Below are 19,044 nucleotides of genomic sequence, written 5' to 3'. Positions count from 1 at the left end.
CATCTACAGTTAAGTCATAGTTACAGTAATAAGGTCGTATGTGTGTATCACATTGTGTAGCGTAGTCCAGTCAGCTGCTGTAGTAATAATGTCCTGTGTTGTGATTGCTTACTATTGCATTACGTGCTTGCAGTGAGCGTCTGTTTTCTCCACATGCAGGACTGTTGAGGTAAAAGTGGCTTTGGTGTCTTCATCATTACTGACTGCGGACGAGCATTCATGGAATTGGACTGTGACCGCGCGCCTCTACCTGTGTGAGTGAAAAAGACCTTCGTGACTCTCTCTATCTATACAGACCCCGGAGCTCCTCGATGGCGGACGCGGCTTCCCCGGAGCCCACTCTGGATGTGGCCATCGACCCAGACTTCGAGCCCCAGAAGCGGCCGAGGTCGTGCACGTGGCCGCTGCCTGAGTCCGTCTCGGTCAAGCCCGTAGCTGCCGATACGGACATCATTCCAGAGGAGGAGGATGATGAGGAGGATGGAGGCGCGATGGCCGTCAACGCGAGCAGCAGCGACGGCGCGAGCAGCCCCGGTGCACCACCGGAGGCAAGCGCGAACGGAGGTCCGGCAACGCAGGGGGTGCAGCAGCAGGAGCAGCAGCAGCAGCAAGCGGGGCAGCAGGGGCAACAGACGACCCCGCGCAAGTCGTCTTCTCGCCGGAACGCGTGGGGCAACCTGTCATACGCGGACCTGATCACCAAAGCCATCGAGAGCGCGCCAGACAAGAGGCTGACTCTGTCCCAGATCTACGACTGGATGGTCAGGAGCGTGCCCTACTTCAAAGACAAAGGGGACAGCAACAGCTCTGCTGGCTGGAAGGTACATTTTTGCCTTTCTCTCTCTCTCTCTCTCTCTCTCTCTCTCTCTCTCTATATATATATATATATATATATATATATATATGTGTGGGTGTGTGTTTGTGTTGGCATGAGTAATGAGCACGCACCAAAATAAAAACAACAACAACAACAACAACAACAAGGAGGAGGAGGAGGAGTAGAGGAACGCGTGCTCCTTGACAGGCGCGCGCACAAAAAAAGAGCACAGGGAATGCGTGCGCGCGTGACGCAGCTGCCGTGGCGATCCGGATGACGTCATATGTAAACAAAAACACATCCGGACGCCAGAGGAGAACTAAAAAACCAAATTAAAGCGAGGTTAGTACGAACTGCTTCTTCCAGTCTGGGTAACAGCTGGTGTGCTCACAAGCAGCAATAACACCTTTTAAGATTCCCAAATTAACACGGTGACAAAGGCATGAGCTTGTTCACAGTGGCCAAGCTCCATATTACCCATAGTTGGGCAGCCTTAGCGGTGTTGTTGCCCTCACGACACGACACACACACATGCACATGTCTTACATAAGAGTGGACGGGGCGCGGAGAGCTGCCAAGTCTGTTGACTCGGGGTTTTGAATTGCGCTCAGAGTTTTGGGTTGCATAACAACTCGGGGCGAGGTTCTGGTTAACACAGGCCGTGCAAGACAGCACCTTGAGAGGGAATGGCATGGCCTCTCGCGCTCAGAAATGTGTGTGGTTTGTGTGTGTGTCACACTGACCTGACACCTATGGCATCTAAATAGATAGTGGAATGTGTGTGCATAATTTGATCACATGCTTTTAATATTTACTACTACTACACATTGAGAGACCTACGCCACCATAGACTCCACTATGTACTGAAGCATGCGTTAAAAGTCTGTAACAAGATTTTAGCCTGAAAGCTAAAACCCCACAGCTCCTGGAACTAGAGAGTGTGCCTAGAGTAGCTCTGATCACCATTTCTGGATGTTTTTTCAGTATTTACTACTGCCACACAGTTAAACACCTGTGCCAGCCATAAAGTCCACCATGTACTGAAGCATATGTGAAAAGTCTGTAGGTCCATAGTTTAAAACATAAGATTTCAGTCTAAAACCCCATGGCTCCTGCAACTATAAAGTGCGACCAGAATAGCACGCATCGCCATTTCTGGACGTGGAAAACCTGCCTGGCCCTGTTCCAATGAACTTTAGTGTTACTTAACCTCAGCCTTAAACACAGTCTGCCTTCCAGCACTGGCGCAGCTGATGCACGGTAGGACGTGCAGAGCACAACTTTCAGTCTGACTCTTATGCAAACAGGTTTGTGCTTCCACGCACAAATTTCAGGTTTCAGGTCTTAGCACAGTTTCACTGGACGCTGGTGGCCACTGCTGTGCCCCATGCTCGACTGAGTTTGTGTCATTCATTTGTCTCAGGTTAATATGCCACCCCCTATGCCTATTTGCAAAAGGGATTATCATTTTAATGGGCCTTTTTTATGAAAGCTAGTGTGTTGTTTTTCCACAGATGGCTGATTTGTGGTCTCCTCTTGTACACTGTGCTGACATAAGGGAGTGCAGGAAGTGGGGAGGGGGGGTGAACTATCAAGTGTTTTTTATCAGTTGCTTCTCTTTTAGGAGACAGAATGAGTGTTTTTGATAAGCACACGTGAGCACTGATTCATCCTGCACAGCCTATTTAACAGAATGACGAAGCATTAAGATCCTGACCTAGATCATGGGCTCTGCACCGACAGTACCAACTTGTTTATTTCTAACATATTCCACAATAAATGTAAACAATATGGCATTATAGTTTCTCATTCCAAGTTCTGGCCACATTTGGGGACACAAAGATGCCTCTGATGTCCTTAGCATTTATTTCTCCGTCCACAGCAAAAGGCATCTCAACCAGGCTGTGTGTGGCACCGTACTGTCATAATTACATGTCTGTATGTTCTGGGTGCTGTAGAGCATGTTCCTTCTTGGAGCTATTACAAAAGGTCTGGCCTTCCATAATAGTAGGAGAAATAAACTGATGTTTTGGGGGATCTGGCTTTAGTTCAGTGTGTGATTGTGTCTTTGTATGCAATGATTGTACAAATTGGCATAATAACAATCATTAATTACAGCAACAATATGGTATGACACCCATTAGGACAGGTCTATATTGAAGTGCATTAATTGATGGAGATTTTAAGCAACAGATTTATAGTGAGGCGATATACAAAGGAAAAGGAGACATAAATCATTGGCTTTGTCTTTGTCTTTGTTTGTATTATTGATATAAGATAAGCAATTGCAGATATGGCCACTGAGCAAAGATGAAACTGTACAAGCCTTGCTGTGAGGAGTGGTCCCTGTCCTGACTAATGAGACTGTTTGGATGTCAGGAAGGACTTTCCTTTGTTCTTGTTGGATCCACTGCAGTTGTAAAGGAGGGGGAGGGGACAGGACTGTCAGTGTAGGTGACATTGCAGCGCCCATAACCTCCTAATCACCAGCACAACTCCGTGTAAGGGACAGGAGGGAAAAATAGAGGTTGTACTCTAGGGGTGCACCAATCATACATTTGTGTGGGCTATTCCACAGCCAAATTTCCTTGCCTGATTTTAATTAGCCAAAGTTTTTTTTATTTTTAAAGCAACAGGTTTTATTTACTTTTTTACCAAAAGCTTGCACTTTGTGGCCTAAATTAAGGCACTGAGATGAAATACCATAGGCTCTTCATACACTTTAAAAAGCTGTGGCATATAGCAGTGGCATTCAAATGCAGCCCATGTACTTGGTTTAAACTGCTACATCAAAAACTGCAACACAGATTGACCAAAATAAAAATAAATTGGCTGATTGCGTATTAGAAAGGAATAAGTGTGTGCAACGCAATGCACCATGCCAGATTCCACCTCCTGTGTGTGTGTGCTTCTCTGTGTGTTTAAATTAAAGTAGGATAGCCATCTTGAAAGGTTCCAGTTTTCCTGCAGGGATAGAGAGGGTGAGCGATATTTTATTGATTTATCATACCATTACACAGTGTGCAGATCTTCACTCCAGTGCCAAATTATCTACTCTACACCTTGTTCAAAGTCAGACGTTAAATTATTCACCGCTTTAAGTATTAATTCAGATCCTTTTATTAATTTTAAAGGCCAGCTCCTTGGCTGAGGGTCAGATACAGTCTACACTAAATCATTCCCTGCAGCAATTCTAAACTACACAGAGCTCTGCTCATTTTGGAATGTTTTTATCTGTTATGGCTGAGCTGAGTTCAGGGAATACAAACACTGCTACTACTGTTTCATTTCGAATCTAACAAGCATTACATCACACTATATGTTGGTGGTTTATACTACCAAGATTAAGAATATGCAAGAAAGTTAGCTCGCTCCATCTCACTAGCTAGCTATCTTAGCAAGTAACCTAGGAGCTCAGTATGATTTAAATTTTGCCTTCCCCCTCGAACCATGTAAACTGTCCAATCAAACTTTTTACCTCCAGATCTTCGCTGTCAACAGTTGTGTTTAAATCCAGATGTTTTCTTGCTATGATATGGACTCAAATAAGACAAAGAGAGCAATTGTTTTCCTTCTCTACCTTCGGCAAAAAAAAGTTTAATGTTTGTGACGAAGACTAGTGAACTCATGCTCAACTGGCTAAGCACGAAGTAAGGGTTGGACTTACTGGCATAAAGCAGAAATGTGCTGACCTTTTTCGCAACATGCAAGGCAGATTTTGCTTTGCCACAACTGTCATGCTCAGTGAGAATCCAGCAGATCTATCCATTGAAAGCTGCAAGTGGCCACGTACCATAACTGTGATCTTTATCGCTTGGTCAAAATGAGCACCTACTCTTCTCCTAATACGCTTTTGGTTTCTGTGTTGGTCTTGTACTAATTTAAGCACAAAAGGACAGCCAAGGCTGGCCTTAAGTCTGCTTTGAGAATGGACAGGAGCTGTGCCCGAGGGCTATTTAAAGCTTTTCCTGTAATCTTGTCATTGCCTAGTGGGTACAGGCTTCATTTGAAGGCTTCCACCGCATTCACTAAACAGAACACCACGCTGTTGAAACACACACACACACAAATGCAGAAAGCACAATAACAGTGCTTGAGAGGGGCAGAGACTGCACTAATGAGTCTTAAATGACTATTTTGTCCCCAGGACTGAAAAAGTGAGGGTTTCTGTATGCGTGTGTATATGCGTAAACACAGGCCTGAGTTCTCTTGTATCATCTTGCTCTCAGAACCGTAGCACTCTGCCTGATTCTTATGTGGTCCCTGTGATGGTGTGAATAATGCGTACTTTCGTACTATCATGTGATTGGTGCCTGGTTGCCATGACTGCTCGTGTGTTGGGTAAGGTCATGAGAGGGTGAGGAGGTTTGGGCGCCTCACTGGCTGGTACTGCGACCACAAAGCATATGTGTGAGCGTGTGTGAGTTGGAGAAAGAGAAAGAAAAGAAAGAAAAAGAAAGAAAGAGAGGGAATTGTTGGTGTGTGAGGTCACAGGTTGTGTTGCCAAGGCAACTCACAGAGCCTAGGGCAGGGTGACAGGTCAGTGTGACTGCAGTCTGACGAGAGTTACAGTGGGGAAAAAAAGCCTTTACTTTCTGTTCCTCCTGTACTCTGTGATAAACATATGGCACAGAGGTCCAACCATGATAAACACACACAGACACACACACACACCCTACCACAAGCCTGTCAGAAACTCTGACACGTCATGATTATTTGACAGCCTTACGATCTGGCAGGCAGGGACCAAGGTCTGTAAAAAATGCTTTCACTGTAGTAAAGGCATTTAAAGGCCATCCCCACTCTTTCTGTGCCCCAAAAAAGCTCCCCCCCCACCCCCCCTCCAACTCCCGGAGAGGATTCAAGAAAGGTGTGTTGCCCCACAGCTCTGACCTCAGGCTTTTGAAAGTTTAATTTGTTTTCCTCCTGACCTGTCTTTTCCAATTACGGCTCTCTGCCTCAGCGCCAGCGCTGAGCAGGGGAAGCTAAATTGTTCTTGATTAAAAATTAATTGACTACAATAAAGCTAGCTTTCTGTGTCAGGAGCTCCAGGCCACACAGAGACGGTGGTGATGAAAAGAGACAGAGCTTTGTAGTGAAAAATGACTTCAGCAAAGGGGGAGAAAGAAAAAATGACACTCCTTAAGGATACCTCTGACTTATACATTCTAATTCATCTGTCCGGTGGACAATAAGGGAGTAGCAGTTTCTGAGCAGGTCAAGCAATAATTACTGGCCTACTTGCCTTGACACAGATGGTTTATTTAGGTGTTTAGTAGTGAATGTACTTGCTTTTAATTAGTTTCATTATTAGGTTGATTGCCCCATATTATTGCTAGTTTGTGGTAGTTTTGAGTCTTGTGGTTGTTGTGTAGGGAGTCTGAAGCAGTCTGAGCTATAACTAAACTGTAAAGTGTTCAAAGCTTGCATTTTCTGTCCCTTTCTTTCTCTCTCTCTTTTGCTAACTGATGCCCTTCAGTGCTCTGTCTTCTCTTTTCACTATGACAGGTCTTGTGAGAGCCAGTGTGTATATGTGTAGCAATATATTGTCTATTAAAATCCCCTTAATCATGATAACACACCACCTTTAGTGGCTTATTGCTTTATAAAGTAGCAACAAAGTTCGAAATAAAAATGATAAAATATATAAAGTTCAAACAAATAATTAAATTAATTTAAAAAAATCACAATAATTGCTTTTCCTTTGTGGTATGGTATACGACAGTGTTTCCCAATTCTAGAGGTAAGACTCTTTTGTAGTTCCCCTGCTGCAAAAAAAAACTGACCCACCTCATAAAGGGCTTGATAATTAGCTGATGAGCAGATTCTAGTATGTTAGCTTAAAGCACCAAAGTTAGCAGAGCATGGGGTCCCCATGACTGGGATTAGGAACCACTTGGCTAGGACGATGATCTTGCGATTTCTAGAGTTGGTGATCCTGATCAGGGACAATGGACTGATTAAGCAGGATCACCAGCCAGTCATCATCTCTGTCCCACCTAAACTGGGCACAGGTGCAGCTCTGTGGCCTAATCACCCTTCAGACAGGATAAAGATACAGTGTGACCTACTTGAGAAGCGCTGAGCTAAGCAGAGTTGGACAGAGAGAACAATGCAGTGAATTGGAAGATTGATGGTATTTGTGCTGTTTTCCCCAACCTTGGTTTACACTGGTTTGGCCCTTGAGGAATATTTCATTTTCTGTTTCTGTGTTTTTTTCAGCTCGATGTTTACTAAAACCTTGTCTAACTTGTTCCCTGGCAAGTCTGCAATATTCATGTTCTTTTCTTTTCCTGGGTCGGCAGCCAGTCCTCTATGGGTGAAATCCACTCCTTGGCTAAACAAATGGCTGTTTAATTTTATTCGAAGAGGCCGCATGCAAGTACGAAATTTGTTAGTCAAAGTTACAATGTGTACATGACCTCTTTTCAAAATCTAGGGCTAAAGTGGCCCTTTAGACTCAGAGAAGGCATGTTCTTTCCTGGTCGCTGGACATGTACTACAGCCATCATATTCCACTGTGAGTAGGACCAAGACTGCTGTAGTACCTAATATTAATAAAAATGGTCTGTGTACAAGTAGACCAGTCAATTTCCCAGACATCAAAGCTTAATCCGTACATTCATACTCATAGAGGGTCAGAAACCATGGCAAAGTGGAGAGCTCTGAAGAGACCCACGATAATAGCCCTCTCTAACGATTATGTACTCCATGAAGTTTCAGTACAAGATCTGTGTGTGTGTCATTATGTGCTCATGCATTTGTGAGGATTTACAGTAGGCCAGCAAGATTAATTAATTAAGCTGCCAAATCATAGTTTGCAGGCAAGCAATGTGCAAACTTATATTATTAGCATGTCACCTAAAGCAACAAAAACTAACAAGAGGTAACAGAGTAAAAAAGTGCCCTCTTTATCGTACTGACTGATCTGAAGCATTTGGCTAAGAAAAAAATGCTATGCAGAGTTGACTGCTTTTTAGACATCAAAGGAAACGTAAGTTAACCACAAGCTAAATATTCAGTTATTGTAGTTATTGTTAACTATAAGTAATTCAGAAACTACTGAAAGCTCTAAATGACTTAGAGCCTGCTTACATCACAGAGTGTCTGTCTGTTGATGTTCCAACACGTGATCTTAGATCTGCAGATACTGGCCTTCTGCAAACACCTTCTGTTAAATACAGAAAACATGGAGAGGCCTTCTTCTGTTATTATGCTTCTAAACTGTGGAACTGAATTTCATCTTTTATTAGACAGTTAAGCTCACTTTTGAGAAGCATCTAAAACATATATCTTTAACTTAGCATTCAGTTAAAACTCTTTGTCTCGTGGTATTTATCTTTTCATTTGATCTGTGTCATTTTCTTATATTATTCTAAATTAATGCTTATAATTTCTTGTATTACTGTTAAGGTTTGTCACCTGACTGTAAAGCACTTTGAGCTGCCACTGGCATGAAAAGTGCTATATAAATAATAATAATTGTTATTATTATTATGAAACTAATAAATAAATAGTGAAGAACTGACATGTGGACTACATACAGGCCCTTGAGGCAAGGGCTAGATTGCATTATGCAGCCATACTTATTCAGCATTTTATTTATCTTCTTTATTCCTTATTACTTTATTGCTGTCTCTCTGATAACAAAAATGTACTTCGGAACTTTTTTCGTAGTTACAGCATGCTGCATGACTCGGCACTCGCCCAAAGCTTCTTATCTTATTGCATGTTCTAAATGAGAGAGGCCAGGCAGGGGGTGAAGCTCCGCAGGTTGCGAGGGTCCATGATTAGCATGTGGCAAATGTGTGTACAGAGGCCACCCCCTTTGCATGCTATCAGTGGCCATTTATCACTATTCTCTACGCATTTAGTGTTTGCACACCTGTCTTTATGGTGACCCTCAGGGCAGCTTTGATGACATGACTGTCAAGGGAGGGCTGTGGGCAGGCGCTCGAGGAAAGCTCAGGCCAGAGTGCTGACGCTGCACTAACTCAGGCAGTAAAGTTTCAGTGCCTGTTCAGGATCGCTCAGAGTGGGCAGACAGGTTTGCGCTTGTAACCCTATTGGCACCTCTGACACACATTTCTTATCTCCAACTAAAGTCAGCTCTCTGTGTGGTTAGATCTCTGTTTTATTTGCTTTTGTCCAGTTTCCCTCTGTCCACCCTCCCCCACTGTCTCTCTGGTCTCATGTACATTACAGTGTTTATGGGGGCATGAAATCGCTCCAGAGCTCCAAGCCAACTTGTGCGCTGACTTACTCATACTGCTATCACTCTATCTTGCTCTATTTTGTTCCTCTTTCCAGCCTGTCTGCTTTTTCCTGTACCCACTCAAAGTCACTGGCTGACTTTCACACTTTTTCACTAGTCCTGCAATTTCAACCGTTAAAACAGGGACTAAGAATCTTTTGTTATAAACGTCTTATTACCTCATCTCTGCTGATTTTTGTAGCTCTGTCATCCAAACTGCAAAGTAAGGTGAAGGATAAGATCGCCAGTAATGATCCACGACAATCACTGACAAATTATGTCAGCATGTGGTATAGTGAAACAGCCTGGATAGTAATCTAGCTGCCAAAAAAAGCTTGTTTTGTGAGACACCACATATTCCTCAGACTGCACTCATTTTTTTTTCCTCCCACATTTTTCTCTGCTTTTTTCCCCACATCTTAGTACCTCAAACTTGTAAGCTGACACACACTTTAGCCGTGTGCTCTTTTTCTCTGTATACTTGGTACTAAACAGTACAACACTACAGTAAACAAATATAAGAATACATAAATAAACAAAAGACCACTTAACCACTGGTGACTGTGTCTATGCGTAACAGTCTGTGTGTGTGTGTGTGCATGTGTGTGTGTATGTGGTGGGTGTCTGAAGGGAGGCCCTGGTTTGGCTGTCATGTTACAGTCTCTTCTTCCACCTTTTCTTTCTTTCTGTGAGGGGCCCAGTCAAGGGTTACATGGGGTGACAAAGAGGGGCCCCTCGCTTTCTTTTCTTCTTCCCTTGCTTTATCTCTTTCTTTCCTTTTCTTTCAGGTTCACATGCTGTCCATGTATAGCCTGGGGGAAACATACAGTCTGGACCAATATGGCCCATTATAGCACAGTATAGCATGTGTTAATAAGGCAGAGTGCGTTCTCAGCACTTTCTTCTCAATTTAGTTGTAGCCAACACTACAGCACTACTCATTTGAGTGGCAAACAGAAGCATATTTAAGTGTGTGTGTGAACCCTTCCATAACATCTTTTCAAGCAGTGCCCAAGCAACAGTGCAGACCGATTTGGCTCACACAGGACAGAGCAAAGTGACAAAAATGTCCCTCCAAATGAAAGGGGAATTATGGTCGTGGTTGACTTTAAATGTAAGGCTATGCTCACTAAATGTGTTACAGAATGTCTTTAGAGTGCTGTTGGCTAAGCATACACCACATTACAGGGGAGTTCAAGGTGATATTCAGGGCTAGGAAGTGATGTGTTGACCCTCTAAGTCTACATCTGTTGACCAGGACACTAAACAGTACCCCAGCACAGGAGATAACCCATTGAATCTGTGCAGATATGCCAAGGCACACTGAAGCTGTTCTGGACACTTGTGATGGCCAAACACCATACTAAGACACTTTGGTTTTTCCTCTCATATATTTTCAATTCTGAGGTCAAGTTTTGTTTTGCTTTTTGATAACAAAATAAGCCTCAAAAATCACAACCACTAGAAAAGGAGTCCCTCCTTTTCCCTGGCTTCTGATAGGATGCAGCAAGATGCCTAGTTTTGATTACTGAAAGTGGTTTCCTCGAAAGATTGCAAATGAAAGACCCTCAAAAGAGACAGAGGGGCATATCAGCAATACAACTATACATTTTGATATCCAGTTCGTGGTTGATATCCAATATCGATACTGTATTGAAATCTTAACAGAAGAGAGAAAGAGATGAAAAAAGTTGGGGGGAAGTGGGGTAACATCATCATCGGTAATCCAATGGGATTGGATTATTATCTTGCTGGTGACTTCACTGCTTGCTTGAGAAGGCTTTTAGTCTGATTAATTTATGGTATGTGTGTGCATGTATTTGCATGTGTATGTGTACAGGGTACATACGGGACTGCGCTCGTGTTCAATGACATGTACCGTATGTACAGTATGTCGGTGTCCTTGCACTCACACAACCTCCAACATAGCAAACATTCAAGCTGTCCTCGCTTTTCTCACACACAGACACACATAACTCCCTCTCTCTCTTTCAGCTCGGCTCCGTAAATATGGGTTAGTGTGCCTTTTCCCGTCTCCTTCCCTTTGTTTGTTTTAATTTTCCCTTTCTTCCACCCAGTGTCTCTTTCCCTCTTTTTTCCCCCTCTTCCTGCAGCTGTGCAGAGGGATCCAAGGTTTTTCCATGAGAACACAAAGCACAGCAGCCGCAAAAGCACACAACCCGCTGCCGCCTCAGCTCACGACTTTTTGCTGTTTTTCTGCTTCTACACAGAGGTGCTTTGTGAGCCACAGTTATAGACAGACACTGTATTGAGCATGTTGAATAGTAGCTCTAATGTATCTTTATTAGCAGAGAATGTCTGCACACCAACTGTACATTCTATGTGGGGGATGTACTAAGCTCTATGTGCTGCTCTGTACAGATTTTCACTAGTGTGAATGTAATGCTGCTGCTGTATGAGGATTAGCGATGTAAACTTGAGGCTTAGTCAGGTGCCTGGTCATATGAGCACAGGGTGTGTGCGTGCATGCGTGGGTGTGTGTATGTGTGTGATTACACTGGGTAGAGCAGTCAGTGTATTGTATATTAATCTGTCTGCTGCATTCAATTACATCTGCCACACCATCACACCTAGCTATCATACACTGAAAAAAAGGTAATGCATCCAATTTACTTGACTGAAATATCTACATTAAAATTGTGGTGATGTGTAATACATTTAATGTGGAAATGAAACACACTTTTAAATCAATCAAATTCAGTGTACTTTTTTCTTCAGTGCATGCCAAAGAGGATATGTTCATACTGCAAAGAGAAAGTAGAAACTAGTAGATGCAGACAGTAAAGGTAGAGACTGAGGGATGCTTTATCAGACCAATCTTTATCATGCACCAGATAAGCTGATAAGGCTGAAAAAAAGATTGTTTGAGGATTTGATATAAAATGTGAATGACCTTTCTTCACTAAGCGTTTATGTAGAGGTAGGTGATTTGGTAAAAGTATATCTCGATACTTATAAGACATTTTATACATATCACAATATTTTTACACCAACAGAAAGCACTGTTAGTGCCACATTTAAAAACCCTGGGTGCATTGACTTTTATTCAACATTTCACATACTCCACTACACTGAATCTAATTAAATAGGACTAATTATGTTCTCTTGTTAATGCAACATGCACTTGGTCATTGTTATTTAAGTACTGACGATATTCACGATACGTTCAGAAAAGCATACTGTTTATCACAATAACAAACGTTAACATGATAACAATAAAATATCATCATACTGCCCATCTCCATCGTCTGTTTATATGTACAAGAGATGTATCTTTGCCTATTATAAAAGTATTTATGTGTCTGATTCTGGTGCAGACCACAGACCAGGAAACTAGAAAGAAAAGAAAACCAAACTCTTGGACATGGTACTGAAACCAGTCATTCTGCTTAGTTTGCATTGCGCATTGCTGAAAGATGCTTCTCCTGTAATTAGAAAGTTCAGCCAAAAAGGGAGGGGGTGATGAGTGCAGGACAGTGAAATTGTGCGGCTGTGATTGGCAGGGAAAGGGCACGGCCCCAGGCCTCTGTGTTAATCTTTCCAAGAGAGTGGTCTAGTCATTAGCACGTTGCATTAGCGTCTCCCTGTCCTGGCTTACAATCAGCTCCATTTAGTTCTGTCATCTGAGCTCTGTGGAACTCTCACTCTCTCTCGCTCTCTTTTTCTTTCTTTCTCTCTGTTACTAAGCCAACCGTCCACCCTCTTTCCGTGCCCGTCCTTTTCTCTCCTTTTAGAAAGACTCTCTCGCTTTCAGTCTCTTTCTGCCTGATAACGGCAAAACTGTACGGAGACTACGAGAGTGTGTGCTGAGAGGAGCCGGCGCTATTGGCTGAGCAGCACTCCTCCCCCACGTGTGATTGGCCCGAATGTTCAGTGGGGCACTCAATCAGCGCAGTGGAAGTGTATGTAGGTCAGTGTGTAGTGGGGTTGCTCAGAGTATGCATGTGTGTGTGTGTGTGTGCGCGCGCGCTGTGACCGTGTACCCTGGCAGCCCTCCAGCTCACTCCTTCAGAGTGAGAGAAGAGCGCTGAGGAGAGGGGGGAGGGAGAGAAAGAGAGAAGCACAGAGGAGAGAGTTGACTGAGAGGCCTCCTACACTCTCCCTGTAACTCACAGAGCAATAAAAACACACCAATCCTTAATTCCTTTTTACTGGCTTACAGTATAATTGAAGCTGCCTTTGCAATGCAGGAAATCTCACAGTAATTTCAGTCTCATGGACAATTAAGTCTCATGGTCATGTCAACAAAGCAAAATGTATCTTGTGCAGATGATTGTCTGTGACTCACAGGGCAACAAATAAATAAGCCGGCCTTTCATTCCTCATCACTGACTTACAGTACTGAAGCAGCTTTTGCAGCAATTTTCCCATGCTGAAAAATCACAGAGTAATTTTTGCCTCATGGTCAATTAAGCCTCTTGGACATGCCAACGATCCAAAGTGTGTCTTGTTGCGAAGAGTGTATGTGTGTAGAAAAACTGCCAGTTACCATGGTGACAGGTCAAACCAACTTGCTGTGCAACTGCTTCACAACAGTTATACCTCACTATGAGTCTACTCATAGCCTTTCCACAGATTGCTCAGATTGGATGATTTTGTTTAGGGTGACGCAATATGGACTAACGCTTTTCTGAGCATATTTTGGATAATGTCAGTACTTCAAGAACAGTGACCAGCTACGCTTCATTACAAAGAGAACACATAATTAGTCCTGTCTAATTGGATTTAGTGCAGTCCATTAATGCTGAATAAAAATGATAACCTTAGTTTTTTGACTTATACAACTTAAAAAAAGTATATATCACAGTGCTTTTGCAATTATATATCATTTACTGTGAAAATGTCTTGTGTTGTGTGCTATATTTTTGCTATATCGCCCACCCCTACATTGTGCAGCCCTTGTTGGAGTTTTGAGAAGAGGGTGGGTTGGATAGAAAGAGGAGGAAAGGGCCTGGAGAAAACTGCAGTAGAACAGTTCCATCTCCTTGGAGAGTCTGTGCCCTAAAAATGCCCTGTCTGCTTTGGTACTCACTGGTTTTCACATAGTTCTAATTGAAAGTGTAGAAAGCAGCTATTCCTCTATTTTTGGGAAATCAATGAACATACTCAACTGAATAACCTTAAACCCCTTGATAACACAAACACACATGCACACACACACACACACAGCTTGCCACCGGAGTAAACCTCAGCTGGTTACCTCTCTGGTATCATCAGACAGTGGTTGTCTAGCCTGAAAGCCAGACGGCCAGACTAAATACTTATGAGTGTCATCGTCACTGCACTTTACAGTGAACAAACTCTAAAAGCAAACACACACACACACACACACACAACTACACACCCTAAAAGCCTGTGATAGCCCATAGTGTTCTGCCAATGAATTATTCACTAATGGTAGACTCTGTGTTTTTACCCAGATTTCTTACAGCTCACACATGTACAGCTTTAAAAAGTATCTTTAAACCTACCTAAGTGTCAACAATTTTCCAGACATTTAGATTCTTTTGTGTTCGAGAGAATTTGAAACAGTTCGAAACATACATTCCCTGCATCATCATGTACTTGGTTTAGCTCACTCCAATGAGAATTACTTGCACCTCAGCTGTTTCTGTATCCAGTACTACTGATTACATGTGTCTTATTCTTGTATATAACTGACAAAGTGCTAAAATTAATAGCTGGAAATGAATCTTTAAAAATGAGACAAAGTATTTTCTCATTTTTAATTTTTATTTTGTGTAATGAGAGAGAAGGGGAGAGAGTTAGCTTGGGAGAGAGCAAGTTAAAGACAGATACAGAGAGATACAACAACCCTTTTTGGCCTCAACTCTACTGTGGTTTCATTTTTTATTTAGTTTTAATTCTTAATTATGTATTTATGTAATTATGAATTATGAGAATAAATAGATCATTTTACACCTCTATAAATCCAAACAACAAACGTATGAAGGGTTCTATTCTTTGAACAAACATACTTATGTAATGTCTAGGAGTAAAACTAAATGTAATTTGCTTCCAACCAAACTGTCACCATTAGCTGATGTAACATGAAGTCATGTGCGAAACCTGGGTTTGAAAACTTCTAATCTAATCAGAGCACTTGATTGATTTTGCTAGAACAGCTTAAATAATTTATTATGAGGATCACTGCAGTTATGTATTACAAGAATCAGCAGATAGCTAACCTACTATCTCTAAGGCGGACACATAAGCCATTTATGGCTACAAAAGCAGTGAAGATGCAGAACTTTCTAGTGGCACACGGCTCAGAGCAGTTTCTCAGTCGGTTACAAAAACTACCAAAGTCCTCTTAAGCCATGGTGTGAGAAGACTATATTTACACAGGTATTAAGCTCACACATTTGAACACACAGAAACAGCCAGTCAGTCAAGGCACACCTTTAACATACTTGTGGACAAGCAAGTTTCTCTCCATCAGAGCCGATGGGCAAAAAGTAACCAAACAACAAACATACATCACCCTTTGGTTAGCTCACTAGAGTCTCGTGATCTGACTACCACTTCTGGCTGTCTGGAAGCAAAATATAAACACATTTCCTTTTTCCACTGACTGTTTAAAACCACAGTGACTCAGCTATTACTCTGGGAGCACCTTGGGTGTACATATGTAATGTTATACAGCTAACATAGTTTGACTGTAGAAGATTGGTGAACTGTATGGGTAATTTATACCTCCAGGAGAGTATTTGTTTCCATTGAGCACTTGCGTAAGTATTTAGGATAGGCTTTTAAGTTGGGTTTTATATGAACCATTCAATATATGTTTTTTTGGTGTTTGTACAAGATCAGGTCATTTTAGATCTTTCCCAGTTCTTTATAACTGAATCAGAGAAGACTGTAGACCCAAGCAGGCATGTTAAAAAGTACATATAAGATTTTGTCTACCTGCCCTCTTATTAGATTCTGGGTATGCTTGTGTTTTAGCAAATTACACACTTTCTGCCTTATGTAGCTCACAAAGGGATCAGCACACACACACACTCACATGCACACATGAAATGAAATTCTTAGAAAACTATAGTTGTGATTTATGAGTCCTCAGGGATGGTGGAGGAGTGTGTTACAAGGGCTGATGTGTGGAAGCAGGTTGTCACGCAGGTTTTTCAGGTCTAAGAGCTGTGGCCTGCTCTGCTTAGCTTAAATGTTTGTGAGTGCTTTGTTCTCTTTTTTTCCATCTTACCTTGTGATTTTGCATAAGTATTAACAATGACACCCCTTCATTTAAAGAGTCATGGAATGGCTGGAGGCCCTTTTTCCAATCCCCTCCTTTCGCATGAATGCTAACATACATGTGCACACGTTGTGCATGGAGGTCTGGGGCCTCATCCATTCCTTTCACGAAATTTCCAAAGAAAAGAGTGAAGCTCCACCAGAGTGCTGGCCTGCATGAGTGTGTAACTATTCTGGCATCATTCCAGCACAAGAGAGCATGCGTGTGGGTGTGTGTGGATGCTCTGGCACCGTGCCAGTGAGCCCCACACAGAAGAGAGGTAGTTACTGGCAAGCTTTTGTTAAGGGTTTTACCACTGAAATGCCCTTTAGAGAAGTCACCCAGTCAAATGAAAGGGTGGGGGGGCAAGGAAATAAAGGAGAGAATGAAGCAGGTTTTGAAAAAGAAAGAAAAAAATAGCAAGCTAATCATACAAGAGTTAGATTTTCAAGCATCTCTGAAGCAATGCTGTGGCTTTCAAAGTACACTGTGTTCCACATCTCAGTAGTCAATACGCAGTACTGAACGCTGCTAGTCTTCAAGGTACTGTGGGGTGGTTTTAAAAGACCTGCAATAATTTTACCTCTAGGTATCCTAATTGAAGATTAGGAGCCACTGAGAGCTATTGTTCATATCATATATCTAAATCATAATGAACCAATCAAATATTAATATTTAATGGTTCTCTGGCTACAATACTAAAAGATTCTGCCTCATTATAGTAGGCTAAGGGACCACTGATGTTTTTCTTTGTGGGAGCTGTATTCATGTGTGACACGTGCATTATGTGGTAAAGGAATACACCAACTAAATCTATCTGCTGCATCTGTAATGTATGGTTGATTAGCATAGGCAGTATTTGACTGTGGTAATCTACTGTACACTACAGATGTGGTTGGTAAAGATCATGTTGAGTATTTAGAATATTGCTCATGGGTTAGATGAGTAGAAAAGAACACCTGGTGCTTGTGGCAGTGTTGGTGCGTGAGGACTCAATAGTGAGGTCAGGACTGTAATACTCTAATGGGCTTTAGGTTATGGGTGAGCAAATTGTGGATGCCACTGTGTCAATGGCCTAAGCAGAGACAATTATACTTAGCGGCTTTAGTTTCTATTGTGAGATTATTTTCTTGTTGTGCGCTTGTATGCATACATAACTAACACACATACGGTGCTGAGACTGTGAGGTATTATGGTGCGAGAGATAAAGAGAGCGAGAGCGAGGCAGGAAAATCAATAGTTGACTGAGAAGACTGTGAGCGTTAGTGTGTGCGGTGGGTTTCAGTGGGTTTCGTCATGCCTCGGAGCTGCATTACTGAGAATGTAGCAAAGCCCTGCGCGCCTCACAGAGCCAGAACAAAGACACCGAGAAGGAGAAATAGAGAATTTAAAAAAAGCAAAGGGAACAGAATGAAAGAGTGACAAATCTGAGCATCTTGTCTGACATACAAAGAGACAGTCGGTGCTACCACACCAAGCTGTAACCCAAAAAGGTTCACAGTGTCCCGGCAGCAGGGAGCCCATGGGTCACTTGTGTTTGTTTGCTCTCGTTGTTTATTGAGTTGTTGTTGTTGTTCTGCCAAAGCTTTGCCGGTGTTAGATTGGCTCGCGAGAAACATGATGTAACAAGCTTTTCAATAAGCTTTAATTGGTTACAGGCTACAGTGTCTGCCAGGCAGAGGGAGAAAGAGTAAGTAAAGGGGATACAGAGACGTGTGATTTCTCTCACTAATTTATAGCCCACATATGCATTCACTGAAGAACAGGGCATTGCAGGACAGGGTACTGTACAATAATGTGTTGACTTTGTTAGTATACCCCTAGGTATACCTCTTAAGGTATTCCTCTATAGTTATGTATGTGTGTTTGTGTGCCACACTGCAGAAGTAGGTCACACGGTCACAGAACAAGTGTTTCCCCAAAGGGAATGCATTACAGTGTCTCAGCTCAGTTAAAGGCACAGGAGGTATTGTATGTACAGTATGTGTTGGAGCGTATATGTGCCTTTCTTTTACCTCACACTACCACTCATCAGCAGATACAGGAAGTCATGTGACCTGAAAGTCGAGGGGAGCAGGAACTAAGGGGAGGGGGGTGAGAATTGCTGCTACAGCAGAAAATCCTGTGACACACTTTCTGCTGCGACTCTGTCTGATCCCTTTTTTCGCTTTCTATCATGGCCCTCATGTTCCAGCTTTCCACTACAGCAGTACATGATTACACAGTAACGTGGAAAAGGGTGGAGGTGAATTCTCTTTTGCAGCGAACTTTTTTAAAACAGGGAAATTATGTGTCTGTGGGCTGGCTCAGCCTATACTGATGAGCTCAGCAAAGTGCTCACACACACGCATACATAGTGCTACTGTTCAGCACTGATAAGGCTATGGCTCAGTCTCAACAGTCACAGTGAGGTCATTTTTAAAAGGGCAAAACCAGTCAGAGCAAACAGTTGTGATGACCCATCGAACTTTGACCCTAAACACTGGCAGGTCAAAACCACTATATGTCACTGTGTGTACCTTGCATATTGATGTATGAATGACAGCAACTGGACATACAGCAATGCAAGTATTTTTCAGAGAACTTTGCCTGGCCCCTTAAGACAGCTGCATTTTCATTTTTTGCTGTCTGTCTCTCTCCTTCAATACACATGCACACACGCACAGGAAAATAAAGCAGAGCAGGCCCTTCCTTTAATGGAGCCCAGATGGGCACAAG

At 42.5% G+C, this 19,044-nt stretch overlaps 2 protein-coding genes across 2 annotated transcripts in view; both read left to right on the top strand.

Moving 5' to 3' along the window:
* afg1lb (AFG1 like ATPase b) overlaps nucleotides 1-260 on the top strand; it is a 33,876-nt gene extending 33,616 nt beyond the window's left edge. The window contains exon 14 of the mRNA XM_036582316.1: nucleotides 160-260. The gene's annotated coding sequence lies outside the window, so the exon portion shown is untranslated. The remainder of the gene's footprint in view (nucleotides 1-159) is intronic.
* A 4-nt stretch (nucleotides 261-264) lies between these two features.
* The window catches only part of foxo3b (forkhead box O3b), a 33,402-nt gene continuing 14,622 nt past the window's right edge, over nucleotides 265-19,044 (top strand). Inside the window, exon 1 of the mRNA XM_036582315.1 lies at nucleotides 265-821. Within this exon, the coding sequence (XP_036438208.1) occupies nucleotides 312-821 (510 nt within the window). The 5' untranslated portion in view covers nucleotides 265-311. The remainder of the gene's footprint in view (nucleotides 822-19,044) is intronic.

This window comes from Colossoma macropomum, unplaced genomic scaffold (assembly GCF_904425465.1).
Source record: "Colossoma macropomum unplaced genomic scaffold, Colossoma_macropomum, whole genome shotgun sequence".
In the NCBI taxonomy this organism is placed as follows: Eukaryota; Metazoa; Chordata; class Actinopteri; order Characiformes; family Serrasalmidae; genus Colossoma; species Colossoma macropomum.
This window is presented reverse-complemented; position numbering and strand designations above follow the sequence as displayed.